Source organism: Aspergillus fischeri, genomic scaffold (assembly GCF_000149645.3).
Source record: "Aspergillus fischeri NRRL 181 1099437636266 genomic scaffold, whole genome shotgun sequence".
NCBI classification, from domain to species: domain Eukaryota; kingdom Fungi; phylum Ascomycota; class Eurotiomycetes; order Eurotiales; family Aspergillaceae; genus Aspergillus; species Aspergillus fischeri.
This window is the reverse complement of record NW_001509760.1, coordinates 22983-38970: the sequence shown is the minus strand read 5'-3', so window position 1 is coordinate 38970 and position 15988 is coordinate 22983. Positions and strand designations below refer to the sequence as shown.

The following is a 15988-nucleotide window of genomic DNA, read 5'->3' as shown; positions in this document are numbered from 1 at the left end:
TGTCTCGACCGATATCTTCAAACGAGAAATGGCCCTTGTTGATGCAGACCAACTACTCCGCCATGAACAAGGACTCGCCAGTCGGGACTATGATCTTCACCACTACGACTGGGCAGGAGGCTGGCTGAAGCGGCCAGATGACCCCAATCGAGACAGTAAGACAAGCTATATAGTGATCTATCATTTCTGGGCGGTTGATAAAACTTCTCGCGGAGAGCTCCTGGGGGCACTGGCAGAATTCGCGGATGATAATCGCGCACAGGAAAAATCACCGGTAATGCTGCAGAGTTGTGGGTTACTTAAGGAGTGCAGAGACAAGACAATGGTGACTATGTGGCTGCGGTATGTTTTCAGACGCCTTATTTTCTCTGCTCTTTGTGACGCTCAAAGACTAATTTGTTTCAATATGTTATGCAGGCTGCGAACATCGGATGACTTCCATTGTCTGTATTCTTCGGTACAATTCCAGTCTCTCCTTGCACAGCTGAAGCCTGTCTTAAGGAAGACACAAATTCATCGATCACAGGCCTTTAATGGTCACTTAGATTTAAAGCCAAACCAGCAGACAGCCTAGTTTGGATGAGATTCAACTGATGAAGCACAATAGAATTTAACCCCCAATTTATTCATCTAAACGCGCCTGGTGTGACTAATCAGGCACAGTTCTGAGACCTATTTTAAACTGTGTTTGATCCGTGGTGTACAAGACATTCAGTTCGCGCAAGTTTAAGTTATAACTTCCGCCTCACAAATCAAACTTCCGGTGTTTTGACTTAGGCGCCCATAAAAGACGCGTTTTCTGACCAATTGCTGGGAATTGTAGCTGTTCAAAGCGTAAATATACCTCAACGATGTGCCAACCCTAAGAGCCGGCCCGCACCATACCATACGATCTGCTCCGTACTTGCATTCCTCGTGTGGAAACACCTCCAGTCCCTGGGCAACGAGAACAGGATGAATAATACGCCCCGAAGCTCTCAGCAAGAGTTCAGCCCGATCAGAAACAATGCCAAAATACGTGGCCTTCCAATCCCTAAGAAGGAACCGGCCCCGCCTCTTCGGTTTCCAGCTCCTAGGCCCTCTACAGCTCCCTGACGTGCTCGCTAATGTGCGTAGAGACATTACCAAGGATTACAATCATGGGACTGTGCCACTGGCTTGCACTGTTGAAATCAGGTGATCCTGAAGACAATCGAAAAAACCATCGGCGCTGACCTGCTTCATTTCCGTACAAGAAGGCTAACCATCTAAGGTGACCGTGCAGCAAACAATTCACGTGCTGCTTCGTCGTAGATATGGAGAATAGCGAGCTTAGTTTACCTATCGTACCGTAATGTTAGCCGTGGTGCCTCTGGCCAGTTTTCTGGTTGAAAATCGACTCGTCATGGAATACCAGATCCTACGTTGTTAATCTACGCACATTATGAAAGCGTGAGCGCCGTAAAGCTTTATTTGGCTGCAACTGATCCTCCTAAGGCCTTACATGGCCAAGTTTGCAGTTTCAACACTCGCGACACTGTAGACCACTTGACGACAACTCTCCTGTCATGATAAAGCCGTCAAGCCATCTATGCCTGCTGCCTCCGATCTCCATGCAGAGGATCATCAAGGAGTTCATTTTCATCAGCTTTAGAGAGCTTGTGAGCTCTCCCCAAAGCCCGGGAGCCCCCAAAGCCCGGGAGGCAGGTTTCTGAACCCCGTAAGTGGCGAAGTCGTGTTGAAGATTATATGCAGTTCCCTCGCTGACCTACAGCTCCTCCGAGCAGCAGGAGTCGAATTATTGAAGCAATTTGTTCTGATCGGAGGCCACAAGAATGAGTTGTTGATAATCGAGCGAGGGTGGTGGAATTAGACCTCGCCATAACCCGCGGTTTACCTGTTGCGGGTTACCTGAAACCCGCTGATTTGTGGGCCTACGGGTCGGGTCCAGGTTGATAGAGACAAGCCGCAGGTTTATGAGGGTCAGGTTTCAGGCACGACTTATAACCCGTTTGCGGGTTTTGGCGAGGTCTAGGTGGAAACGGGCGTGAGCTCGCTGGCGGGTTCGGTAACGATTTATGCCCTGCCGGAGCTTCAGGCTTGTATTTATGTTTAGGCTGTCGGATCCTCTTCAAAACCGCGTTAGGTTGGCATTTCCCGGTTAAAAATGGTATATAATTGATGTTTTTAGGTTGGTTGACTGAAGTTACATGCTTGCGCGATTTTACTGGCTGTACCAACTATTGCACACAACGAATCGTCTCGAAAGCCTGTAGTGTCTCTTGCCTGGTGGGAAGATCTTTTTGAAGCGAATAAATTATGCCATCAATGCCTGTCCAGTAGCAACGGAATAACTTCGGCCCAATTATATCAGACTGCCGGGGTCCGCTCTCTATATTAAGTACAATCTCGCAATCGTGGGACGGTCGCAAAACTCCAACTGGTGGGAACATCGACTCACGCTTTTGCTTGCTTTTACGTTCTATCCATCATGCCCTCCTCTATCGCAGGCCGAGTCTATACGGTCACCGGAGCCTCCTCTGGCATTGGCCAGGCTACTGCAGTTAAGCTCGCAAAGTTAGGGGCCGCTGGTCTTGCACTTAGTGATGTAAATGTTGAAGGCCTTCAGAAGACTAAGGATGAATGTAAGGCATCCTGTCACCCCGTTATCCCTCTATAAGCAGTCTGAAGACCAGACGTTCTTTGGACTGCGTGTTTCATAACCCCCGTGACGCAGGATGGGCGTTGACGCAGCGGAATAGGCTCAAGATATGAATCGAACGTCACTGTCACACGGGTTGACGTCAGTCGGAATGACCAAGTCACACGCTGGGCAAGCGAGACTGTACAGCAGTTTGGGCGCTTGGATGGTGCAGCAAACATTGCTGGAATTGCAATGGGAGATGGAACTACGAACTGCGAAACTATCGTCAGTGACCTCTTTTCCACCTCACTCACCCCACTACTTCTCGTCAATCCCTGGCGGATTTTAATTCATACTGGGTCGTCCTGACTGGTTGATCTTTGACGGTAGAGTCCTGAGAGCTGGGACAGACTGATGGATGTGAACCTTAAAGGAGTCATGCTTTGCATGCGCGCCCAACTTCCTCACCTTCCTCGGCCCGGGGGTGTGATAGTCAATGTCTCGAGCACTTCGGGGCTCCGCGGTCTTCCTCACAATGCGGCATACTCATCTAGCAAATTTGGCGTAATCGGCTTGAGCGCGTCGGCTGCCGGGGAGTTTGGGCCGCTTGGGATCCGCATCAATTCTTTGCTGCCGTAGGTCAGATGCCAGATGCTTGCTGCGTGTTTCTACTAATGACCACACTTCTAATTACTCAGGGGGCCTGTCGATACCGCGATCTTTCGTGATGGAGAAGCTAGGGGCCTATTTGACTCGCAGATTTTGAGTAAAGCCACATGCCTGGGGCGTATGGGCCAGGCACACGAGATAGCGAACGTTTTGTGCTTCCTACTTTCTGATGATGCCTCGTACGTAACAGGAGGTATGTATATTGCGCGCTATAGTCTCAAGGTTGCCCATTTCATTGAATCTTCGAGGTTTAACTGACGAAAACATTCAGCACATTGGACTGTGGATGGAGGATACAGCGCATGTTGAACAAGAATTGCGGCTGTTAGGCCAGGGTAAATATCACCCAGTCGTTACACGGATATTGTGAAAACCTTGCACTGGGCTGCAAGGTCAACCACTGAGGCAGAAGACCTACTATGATTGACTCCTATGGTCAATCTTGCCTAGCTTTCATATATGTATCCTAGCTGGCACTAACAGATATGGGAAATTGGCGCGTCGATTGAGAGTCTCTGTATGCATAATTAGTCTGGCTGACCCAATCCGCAATATGGGTGGTTTAGGGCCGACCCTGAACCAACCCGCATGGGTATGGGTTGATAGCATCTAACCCATATGGGTAGACCTCGCCAAAGCCCGCCCAAGCACACGGGTAGGGCAGTGGATGGCTAGTTAGTTAACAGTTCGAAGCATTAGTCATGTCAGAGATGGATCATACTAGCAAGGATCAGTTCTAGCCACTATGCCTTCTATTAGTACTTATCTGAGTAAATCTGAGTCTGTCAGCCAGAATTGCCGTTGACAGTAAGGAATTGCCGAATTCTATGGCATTCTGATTTGACCAATCAGATCACGAGAAATATACTATATACGATTCAACTCGCGGATTAGAATCCGATTCGTGGTCCAGTACGAGATAGTTGCTTAGAAGAATCAGACCTTCATCCTTTGAAATTCCGTATATATGCGTTTACCATACTAGAACGGTTAACTAGCCTGGATTGGCTGACAAAGTCATTTCCAGCACAACTCCCAGCAATAGATCATTGTTTACCCGCATTGTCGAACAGGATGCTCGTGGTCAGGCGTAAGCATCTCGATGTCCAATTTGGAAGATCGAATATGCTCTGCGGCTCACTCCCCCGTATTGCGTGTCCTCGGGTTGGGTATTAACCGTGTGATAAACAAAGTTCAAACGTGCGTTTAAAACGTATCATACTGCGCTCATTTGCCCCTTTAAGTCGGCGGGCAGCCGCCTCTTCCAGTTATACTTTTGTGTTGTTCATGAGCCGGAGGCGGCTGAGAACATGCGGTGACGTTGTTTACGCGTGCCGCTCTGGTTCGATACTTGGCTTCTGCCGTGGCTGTTGTTCTGAGTGATGTTAGCTAAGGAAAGGATGATTCGAGGTCCGAGAACTTCCACCACATGCCTCTTGTTTGGCAAATCTGATCTACATCTGATCAATTTGGAATGACCGTTTTGTACCGTGCCAATACTAGCCCCTCAGACTATGAGACGCTCTCAACTACGTTTCCCGAATAGTTGGTCAAATCAATCGACTCAATTCGGTTCCGACCATCAGATAATGCACTATGGAGATACGGACCACCGAATGATCCTTTGAGAGGGTCAACTGCGGGTGGTGTTAGATCCTGTTGGAAACTGCCACCCGCCTTAGATCCTTCGCTTGGACCATGGATTTCTCAACGATGAGAAACAGGGTCACTGACGGCGTCTTTGATGTGCGGCCCTGTGGTTAGACCCTTTGCTCCCGCCAAAGGTTCTCGCTTGAACAGTTATTGCACTAAGGGAAAAAGAGAAATGCAGTTTTACCTTTTACACTAAAGTATAGCTCTGAACGAAGAGCTTGTCTGTTTCCCAACCTGAAACTGGCCTCAAATGTATCCATATTTCCCCACAATACTGTCACAGCAAAATAAGCTTTCCGGCTCTCCCTGTTCCCCACATTGCGACCCAGGCTAATTCCAAATGATTGCCCCGTGCAGTTTTATTTCTGTATGAGCTTCGCTTAGCGCAGCGGCGCCGATTGGGCTCCGCAGTAGTGGTAGAACATAATTGACATCCGAAATCTCCAGAGAAGCTGGCTCTAGTACATGTATACCATGACTGACGACAATATGGAGGAGAGTCGTCATCAAGCCGGATGCAATCTCTCATCACTATGTATATGCATGCTCGCCACGGGTAAAGTTTTTCGATTTCTGGCAGAGTAACTCGTTCTATAAAAACTCTGGAAATGGAAAGACGAAGATGGTCTGGCAGTACTGGCTGAAGTAGAATGACAGATTCCACAGAGACATCATCATTTCGCGCATTTTGAAGCTCTTTGTACCAAAGCCGCTTCCCGTACGAAATGGGAAATTGAGTGATTATATAACCAGCAAGTATAGTAACTAATCTGTTTGCACTTGAGTGGCGGCATAAAATATTCTAGCCACTTTCGAACGGCATATCATGATCTGCCCTACACGAGTATGAAAATGGCCCTTCTGGGAGCTTCCTAGCACCTTCTACTCTGTTGATCTACTGCAGGATTTTAATGCTACGCTGGTCTCAAATGCAGTGTCCAATCGGCCTCGAAATCCAACCAGAAGACTACGGCGTCGTGACTACTAGCTTGCAATAAATGCTATAAGGTATACATTGTTCAATTACAGAGGACTGGCCTTGATCAGCTAAGCGTCTGGCGTGGCTGCTGTGGCGTGATGATGCGAAGAACTATAAGCACCGCACTCTGGCTTCTCTTCAGGTCGGTATTCCAGTATACAAAGCAGAGTAGTGGATGATTCCTAAGCCTACGCATTCGTGAGCAGCTCAAGTTGATCATAATTATCTGAGACGAGCCTAATAGTATGGAGGAAGCAACTTCTCGGCATCAAGACAATATACGCATCCAACGCAAGGCCACTCATCGTTTAGTTTCTGGTATGCACCAGCTTTCCTTGAACCCATACATTCTTCACATTCCGATCGTCACCACTCCACATCCATTTCTGAATCTGTTCCTGCCAAGTCTCATTTCCGAACAAGTTAGCATTGCCCACAGGGCCAGACTTGATAAGGATCTGACCAGCGGAGCCATTCACACCCGCCGCATCAAACCAACTCACAGTGTTTCTATTCACCGCACCGAGCTCAATCAGTTGCGCATCCCAAATCAACCCCTTATCGAAGCCGCCAATGTCATCAGCCATATCGACGACTGCTGCGCCGCCGCGCGTGGCTAGATAAAGACTCTCCTCGACAGAAAGTTTCTCATGTCCAGCCGATGTTGAGTTACCCCTCATCTCTTGGAATTCGGTGCTATATACTAGCAACCTAGACACCAGGCAAGCCTGTCGGGCCGCTTCAAGAATGCTAGGGCTGTACCCGCCACTCACATCCGTGCCCAGACCAACTGTGAGGCCTTCATCGAGCATGATGCGGACAGGAGCAAGTCCAGAGCCGAGGGCGGAGTTTGACGCTGGGCAATGCGATATCTTGGAGCCACGCTCGCGGATGAGAGTGCGCTCGTTGCGGGTGAGGTGCACCCCATGCGCGAGGATGGTGCGGGAGGTAAGCAGGTGAGCCTTGTCATAGACGTCGGCGTAGCTGGTTGCCCCCGGGAACAGTTGGTGGACGAGGTTAACCTCATCGGTGGTCTCGGAGATATGTGTTTGGATGTGGAGCGGCGGGTTGTAGGATGCGGCCAGTTTGCCGAGGCCAGCGAGGGAGTGCATTGAGCAGCTTGGGGCGAATCTGGGAGTGATGATCGGGGTGATCAGTGCTCCTTTCGGGTCAAGGGCCCGCACGTAGTCAATTGTTGACTTTGTTGCGTTCAAGCCCTTGTCGGCGGATTGGTCTACATAGTACGGCGGGCATTGATCGCGGTTGTCCATGCAGACGCGGCCGATGAAGGCGCGTTGGCCGCGGGAGTGACAGAGTGCAGCCAGGGCGTTGGTGGCCGGGACGTGGATGGTGCCGAAGTAAGATGCGCATGTTGTTCCATGGGCAAGAGTGCGAGCGACGACTTGATCATAAACGCGCAGGGCCTCGGTGGGCGCGTCTTTGGGATCAGTCTTTTGATTGTTTGGGTCTGACTTGGAGCCGAAGCTAGCTTCTAGCGGGAAGGTGTATTCATTCAGCCAATCCAGGAGGCCTGCTGATCCGAACAGCCCAATGTTGGGGAACTGCGGCGCGTGAATGTGGGTGTCTATACGGTCAGTACTGGTAAATGGTCAGCGAAGTAGATGGACATACCGATAAATCCAGGAAAGAAGAACTCGTTACGTTCATCGACTGACTGCACAACTTTGACTTTGGTGCGTGTATTGGTATTGTCGTTGGTTGTGACATCGGCGTCAGTCCATCCGTGGCGAGATACGAAAGACTGGAAGCTCATATCGTCGCGAACTTGCCAATCGTAGCCCTTGATACGGCCATCTTCAGAAGAGACCCAGAGGACACCTTGATTTCGGACCAGTTCCGGCTTCGTCAAACTCGAATTAAGCCGAGGAAGATGGATAAATGTACCGCGATAGACGGTGTATGGATATGCAGTCGCCTTTGCCTCAGTACCGCAAGCATAAAGCAATACAAGGCACCACCACAATGCAGGCAACCCCAGGGAAAAGCTGGAAACTTTCAGAAACATAGCAAAGACGGATGCAGATCGATGCTCACTCTTCGGATCAGTCCACCATCCCGAGGACGGCGCTTATTGATATATCCTGAGCGATGCTGCGGAAATGAACCGTCGGGATGAGTGGTACCAGAAGGGACACGCCTAGCAATTCACCGCGGAATGTGAAGATGCACCTGCTGGATTCCAAGGCGGTCTTCGCCGCTGCAGCAGCCTCTGGCAATCTGAGTTCATGTACGGACATGATTGTCGCGAGTGTTTTGGGCTCGGTGTTCGGCCGTTTCCGACAGATTGTGCGTATTAGGGACATATCAGAAAGAATGACAGGTAAACGATGCGGGAGTCCTGATGTACAGTAATCTAATTATTGGTAAAAGGCGCCCTAATTAGCGACCACATTCAACTAAGACGATAAATTAACTACGCAGATGGTGGTTTTTACTGTTGAACAATATACCTGATAACATGAATCGATCATTTGAGGTGGGGCCACATGCAAGCATAAACTTGCAAGTCTTCTCTTCGCCATGACCGAGGAGTCCTCTTGTGGAGAATGAGTGGACCAGAAACTAAGGCTGAAAAACACGCTGGCGCATGTTTTAATATTGGGAGATATCGGACAAAGCATAAGTAAATTAAAATAGATCAAAAGGTCGGTAGCAGACGCATTAACTTGCCAATCCTTTCTGATTGAAGTAAACGAGTGCTAATCCTCAGCACACGACCCCTCTTCCCCCACCGACCCAACAACCAATTCTAGCGAAGTGGTTTGAGGGGTCTTTGCACGATGGCCATTTCTAGGGAGCCCTACATGGCGTTTATCGAAGTCACGAGATGAAGCACATACTACCTTCGGTCGTTTATGTCAGGAGAAATATATTTGATTAGCAAACCATCGGCAGTGAAGAAGGCCAAAGTGATCCCCCGCATTTCGGTAATGTAGACTGTGGTACTTGACTGTTTCTCTTGACGCGTAGGCTGCTATTGTTCCTGTCATGCTTTGTCGGATTAGCCCGTCACATCCAAGAAGAGACCAGCTGAGGTATTTCGAATCATAGTAGACTATCTAGAGTCAGCAAGTAATGTATTGCGCTCTATCAGAAATGAGGCCAGATTAACGACTCATTACCTGGGTAAATCTATTGAAAAAATGTCATTTTAGAGATCGGCACTACTCTGGACGAATGTATTGCAATGAAAAATCCTGGGATGAAACTTCTAGGCATTCAGACCATGACAGCAGCATGCAGCGGGGGATAATATTGCCCCAACAACGAATTTTCCAAAATAAGAAGCTGTCACTGGGTCTTTCATCGTGGATACAAAGGAACTTTTTGAACACAAGCAAAACTGAAAATTTTATCACTGGTCGTCAGACAAAGAGGGGAGGAAATCCGGTTTGGGAGTCTTGTATGGTATCCAAAGAGGATTCCGTTTTGCAGGGCAAAATCATGTAGCATTGTTTGAAAAAGAAGGGACCACCCAGCCAACCGGGATGGCTCCAGTTGTACAGTAACGTTTTAGAAGCAATTTGCTTGGGATAGCCTCCGATGAGACCAAATTTGGTCACCCGCTACTTGATTGGTAACGAAGTAGCTCGAAAGAAACCTGGAGACTATGTCATCTCTACTGTCCCTGCTAGGACCATCTGCCCCCAAAAGTACAGACCATATCCCACTGCAATCCTAAGCCAGCTCGGCTTCTCAGGACTGGGCGATATTCCAAACGCATCTTTCGCAACAAAGACGTCACTAACCACAAACATGCCAGCCCCTAACCCGCGTTGGGACAGCCAGGTTGTGGTTGGAATCAATGGGTTTGTAGCCAGAGCAACAGCGAACATTGAGCTGATGATCAGGGCATATAACAATACCAGAGGCTTCATATCGGGAGCAATGGTGAGGTTGAGCAAATTGCTACGAGCTGAGGACTGTTCAGGTGGGTAGATCACACCGAGCCACTTCGCAACGAGCATGGTCGCGATGAATGTGGTGGTAAGAGTACCCGATGAAATAGCTTTGGTGTCTTGGAGGAAGGCAACAATGTAGGCGATATGGGCCAATGCAAAGGCGACTACGCCCAGCTGGAAGAAGATCGAAATTGGTTTTGCCTGGTCTGAAGAGGGCGAATTGTAAAACTCACTTCGGGAAGGGAGTAGGAAGAAGTCTCCGGCAAGGGAGAACACAAGGCCGATAGTGATCCAGAGGCGATATGAGGACCAATTAGTAGAGGTTGTGAGAAGTGGGCCAATAATAAATGTTACTGAGGAGAGCATTTTAAAAAGGACTGTTCCAGCGTGGGACCGAGATCTTGACTCTGAGAGCACCAGTAACGGTAGCGAGCCAAGCAGCAGTTGTGGGCCAGGGAAAGGGGGCATTGAAATATTTAATGCCATTTTGGGACGAAATAGAATTTGGATCTGAGGGATGGAAACAGCACAGAGAGGAGAATTAAATAAACGCAAGATTTGTATTTGGGGAGGATTATTCATTTATTGCAATAGTTACTTGGCGGGGTCCCAGAGAACCTCGGCAGTCATTTCCACGTGTTTTCATAAGAGATACATTCTCTGCAGAAGGAGTTGGAGAAGATACCTTGGCAAAACATGCTAGATGCTGATCCTATGAACATATAATCATAAATCAATAGTTCCAACGCATATTCTCAGGACCCTGAGCTTCCATATAGTGAGTAACAGAAACAAATCATTAATTAACAAACAGACCCTTGGTGCATTGAGGTCACAGACCTTAAACTCCACCATGTTCTACATGTTGGCACTAACAAACCAGTAGAATTGCATAACCAAACTACTAAAATTAAATCCAACCCTCACAGAACTCGCAGCGGTTGAGGTTCGGTTCCTAGAATTCGAACTCGCACTAGAGTTGCATAACTGAACCACTAAAATCAAATCCGACCCTCACCAATCTCACAGTGGTTTGGTTCAGTTCCTAGATTAAGAAACCACACTAGGTTAGGGGCGGGTCAGGGTTGGATCCAGGGGGGTTACAGGTATTAGTTAAACTACTAGAAACTATTTTACTTAGTAATCACTAATTTCTAGGATTTCTCTAAAATATTAATTCAAAATATCTAATGGGTGGTGAGATATTAGGGAACAATTATTTTTGTCATAGGTTAGTATAAAAGTGGTGGTGGTTAATATATGGGGATATATTTACCTTTAATAATTACTATAGTCTAAGAATAGTTTCTAACCACCACCTATTTAGCCCTATAGATATTAAGTTAATATTTTAGATTTAGATTAGTATGATAATAATTATCATATATTTCACATAAAAATAACAATTTTATATATAGATATTAGATAGGCCTAACTGCCTAAGGTATCTGCCTAAGAGAAGAGAAATTAAAATCTGAAAACTATTGAAGTTTTTAATATTGCCTAGGCATACTGCCTACCTAGATAGGCTAGTAACTACCTATCTAGGCCTAGTGGCGGGTTTTGCAGTTAGATTTAAACTAAATTAGAACAGATCAGGGTTGGTTCTGATTTCTAAAATTTAGACCTAAAGCCACAGCAGTTTAGTTCTAACCATAGTTGGACTTACCTGAACTCAGACTAAATGGAACTCTAGCTCATTCCTATTCCCTTATTTAGTATCCCCCATAGCCTGGGCGCCCTACCTCACCCGTGAGGATCAGCATAATTATTCAAGATAAGGTTTACCAGCGGCACTAAGCCACTAACCTTAAGCTAATTAGTGCTAATAATCATACACAATCTACTCGTGGGTAGACCTAGGCAGGTGTTCTGGGTAACCTAACTGAAACATGTATCAAACCCAACTTGGGCTGGGTTTTGGGCTTAAGGGGGGTGTTCTGAGTTAGGTTCTGGGCTTTTGTATAGAACCCAACTGGGTTTTAGATAACCTAGTTAGGTAGACAAACCAGATAAACATTCTAGATTATGTGATATGCATTAATTATGTAGTCCTATCTTATATTTATAGGTATTCAAACTGTATATACTTTATATGTATAGTTGAAGAGTGGAAGAATAAGAATTTCAAGAAAATTATCTTTAATTACCCTTCTATTTCTTCTCTAATAACTAATAATAAAGGAACTGATCATCCTCACACCTTGTATACTTCTAATTCCATCTAGAGATATGCTGTTGCGTGTCAGGTAAAGGAAGAACCACTTCATTATTAGATAGAATAGGTTCCTGGCCCTCTTGCTCCCTATTAGATACTATACTCCTTTATCTCTTGCCCTAAGCACACTTAGATAGCTGCTAAGTAGCTGGTTAGTCTATACTAATCTCCAGGCCATCATCTTCTTTATTATCACTAATTAGCTTAAGAGTATCTTAAAGCTATTAAGCATCTTTCTCTTTATTAAGTACTTGCTGTTCCTTATTTAAAAGATATTATTTTATAAGGGAAAGTTCCTTTTCTTCTACTTCAAACCTTAATGTACACATGAATAGCATTAGATCTTGGATTATCTTAGAATTAAGTGAGCCTTAATAATAATAGTAGATATCTTAAGCAGAATTAAAAAGCCACTCAATACCAGCACCAGTGGTAGGTATTAAGAGTATATCACATGCTATTTTTACAAGAGCTAGAAATTTATGTTTATGCTCTTTCCAGAATATCTATAGAGTAATTAGGGCTGTTTCTATTAGAGGATATTAATTAGTAAAGTGTTAGTAGGAATAATAATATTACTTACCACTCTTAAGGTACTGTGTAGTCTCATCACTACTCACTAATAGATTAAAATTAGGAGCAAAAAGCACATTAATCTTTGATATCTGAATACCTAATAAAGATACCTGTAGAGAGCCTTGTATAGCTAACAAGCATTCCTTATACAGACCTATATAGGTTTCAAAGCTTTTATAATATTAATCATATAATTCAGGGCCCTAATCCTTATTATTAAAGAACTAAAGCTTATTTTACAGTGTAAGGATTATCCTAATTATAAATAGATCACCATAGACCTTATCTGTTTCCCTATAGTAGATAGATAGCTTCCCCTTTGCTGCATATAGAGCACTAAGCATAAGCTTCTTCCAGGCTACTTTCTTCTACTGAAGCTAATGGATTGATGCTTTAAGATGATTAAAAAGTTTATTAAAGATACTAAAGATGACATGGACAGTCACATCTTTTATTTAAGAAAGCATGGTAGTGAATTTAAAGAATGGTTAAGTAATCTAAAGAAGATACTTAATCTAGCGCCATTCTTCTTAGTTAAGCATCAAGTAATCATGCCTATTTTATAAGCAGAATTAATTAAAGATTAGCTGTAGTCTCTTTACTCTTTATAGTATTAAGAAGGTGGAATTCTAGTAAGTCTTAATATCTTAGATTAGTACAAGCTTTAGTACTTTAGTCTAGAGATCATAGAAGGCTTCATAATATTAAGGGCTTGCATTAATAAAAATTACAAGCGCTCTCACCTAATAGTAGAGTAATAATTAATATAATCTAAATGCTATGTTATAAAAACTTACCTTATTAAGTATATTAGTAATCTCTTGCTTTTGCTGCCTTGCTCATAGCAACTATGATCAGGCCTCTGACTAATTAATCTCCATTATCTCATTCTTTGGATTGGCTTTCATCTGACTAAGAAGCTTCTATAAACTAAGCTAGATTATATGTGTGATGTAGGGAACATAGATAATTATAGTATTAGTGCTGATTTGATTTAACTGGATTAAATCTTGTATACTTTCTATTAATATAACATTATTTAATACATTATCTCTTATGATAGAAAGCACATAATCTGTAATCTTATACTACTAAAGCAGGTCAAAAAGAACAGCACTTAGGTTAGTACTAGAGTAAGATCTATAAAGTGGTTCAAAACCAAGCAAAATTTCTTGATAATTCTATTTATCATTAATAAAATATCCTGTGATTGCCATAAACACCTATTAAAATAGAGATATCTAGCAATCAAGGGTAATTAATAGCTTTATACCAGATAGAAGCCTATTAAGCATCTTTTATTACTATATCTTAGTTATGTCCTATAACCACTGTTAAATAGTTTAGGAGGAAGAAATATTAGGCTGTAAAGGAGCAAGTCAGGTAAATTTAATTAATTCTTAAAACTTGGAGTATTTAATAAGTTGAAAAGGAAGCTTTGCCCTTATAATAAAGATAAGGAGCTTCTCCTCCTATACTTACTGAGAGAAAACTAGTGTAGTTATAAGATGTTGCGGCTATTAATATTAGTTAATGTATAATAGATATTAAGATAGCTTACCATGTCCTATATAAGTGACATAATGCCTTTCTGCTTTATATAATTAGCAGAGAAATTATGGCATTATGATCCTTTTAGATGTCTTGCTATAGTTGCCATGCTTATTATTATAGGGATGATTAAGAATACTACTACATTTCTTACACATAAGCTTTGCTTTGCTATCACTGGCCTACATAACTTAATCAAAGCTGTCCCACATGCTTTAAGGAGTGCCTATTATTATCCTAATATATTCTTTTCTTTGCTCTATACTCTATTTTAAGCCACCATTTAATAAATTCTATCTTTAATATCATAGTATAAAGCATATAGGATTTCTTGTAATCAGGCCTAATATGCTGGAGGGAGGGGGGCAGTAGTAGTGCTAGAGTTTAAAATATAGAATAATTATTATCTGAATTAAAGCTCTGTTGGCTATGAGAAAGATCAGGTATAAGATTATCTTGTGGGATATTTGTGAAGGTGTTAATACTATCAGACTTATATAAGGATGGAGTGAAAGAGTTAGAGAATTAAGATATAATAAAATATATGCTAGGGGCGAGAGTAAAGTAAGCAATGATTAACTTATAGAAATCTTTAAGTCTAGAAAATAAAATATTCAGATGATAGATAGGGGGCACATCAGTCAGCTAGCAGCTAAATTGAAGTTATTAATCTATTATATTTTGACCCTCCTGCAGATAGAATAAATAGTATGATTAGATAGTACTATCTAGATACACTGGGTTTTCTAGGCTACCCAACAGATCACCTAGAACATGTTCTGGAACATGTTCCAGAATAGGCCTATAATATCTAGAAAGCCCAGTTTCCTTCCATATTCTTCTAAGTTTGAGTTTTTCTATAGAATAACATCATCACTAGGTATGGGAGATCCTTCTTACTACCATCTCTTCTTCTTAGTTATCTGTCGAAGCACTGTATCTTTGGTATCAGATGGTATATTTTACACTCACTCAGATTACCCTTTTTGGTTAGACTATTCCGACCAGCTCTCAGAGTTTTCTGGTCGTGTCGCTCATTATAGGGGGAAGGACATAGAAGAACAGACGACAACTGATATATGAAAGGAGATCATCCAATTTGACAAGAACATGCTCTGATTCCAAGCGTAATTGTATTACCAGATTACCAAGAATCCGACATTATCTTAGTCATTAGCTTGGTAATGAATAATACCACCTTGGCACTATCTATCTCTCCCTTAGTGAACTAGAGTCCACCTCAGATATGACCTAATATTTAACATCCTACATGTAGTATAGTGTGAATAAAAATGAACAGTATATACTAAATAGTATATAAATGACAAAGGAAATTTCATGAATATAGAGGGGAATAGATGGCTTGCCTAGGTATAAAGGAAGAATAGGAGGAATGGTAGTAGAATAGAATAGAATAGTAGAAGGAAAAATAGCTAAGGATATCTTAGCTTAATGTCTTAATTCCTTAATTAATTATGACTAGCTATAGGGTGATTTTAAGGGTGTATTTATAGATGATTCCTTCTAGCATAGGCCATTCGAATATTGAATGATCTCATAGCTGGGTGATCTCATAGATTAGATCACCATTTGCTAATGGTTGAAATCGATGATGATCAATGATGATCCATGACCATAAGGTTAGAACCATAGATATGATCAACGATCAACCATAGCGGATCAACCCATGGATATGGTCAACAATCAACTATAGCATGGTTTTCACCAACACCCCCCCTTAAGCTAAACATGGGAATGTTTAGATTAAATATTCATTTTCCTAGTGCAAAAAAACC

At 43.5% G+C, this 15988-nt stretch overlaps 3 protein-coding genes across 3 annotated transcripts, besides 3 other annotated features; 1 reads left to right on the top strand and 2 right to left on the bottom strand.

Annotated features, from left to right (window-relative positions):
• Window positions 1-1650: 1650 nt before the first annotated feature.
• Window positions 1651-1682: a microsatellite.
• A 788-nt stretch (window positions 1683-2470) lies between these two features.
• On the top strand, window positions 2471-3601 carry NFIA_047190 (SDR family NAD(P)-dependent oxidoreductase; the record flags this gene model as incomplete). Its single annotated transcript, XM_001257280.1, has 5 exons — window positions 2471-2624; window positions 2742-2908; window positions 3014-3258; window positions 3322-3485; window positions 3564-3601. 5 exons carry the CDS (start codon window positions 2471-2473, stop codon window positions 3599-3601), a joined length of 768 nt encoding a protein of 255 aa, XP_001257281.1.
• Window positions 3602-6232: 2631 nt separating this feature from the next.
• NFIA_047180 (guanine deaminase) lies at window positions 6233-7950 on the bottom strand (the record flags this gene model as incomplete). The annotated part of the gene is made up of 2 exons (XM_001257279.1): window positions 6233-7509; window positions 7557-7950. The coding sequence occupies 2 exons, from the start codon at window positions 7948-7950 to the stop codon at window positions 6233-6235; spliced, it is 1671 nt and encodes a 556-aa protein (XP_001257280.1).
• A 1603-nt stretch (window positions 7951-9553) lies between these two features.
• NFIA_047170 (lysoplasmalogenase) lies at window positions 9554-10333 on the bottom strand (the record flags this gene model as incomplete). Its single annotated transcript, XM_001257278.1, has 1 exon — window positions 9554-10333. One exon carries the CDS (start codon window positions 10331-10333, stop codon window positions 9554-9556), a length of 780 nt encoding a protein of 259 aa, XP_001257279.1.
• Window positions 10334-12397: 2064 nt separating this feature from the next.
• Window positions 12398-13384: a mobile genetic element.
• Window positions 13385-13573: 189 nt separating this feature from the next.
• Window positions 13574-14158: a mobile genetic element.
• Window positions 14159-15988: the final 1830 nt, after the last annotated feature.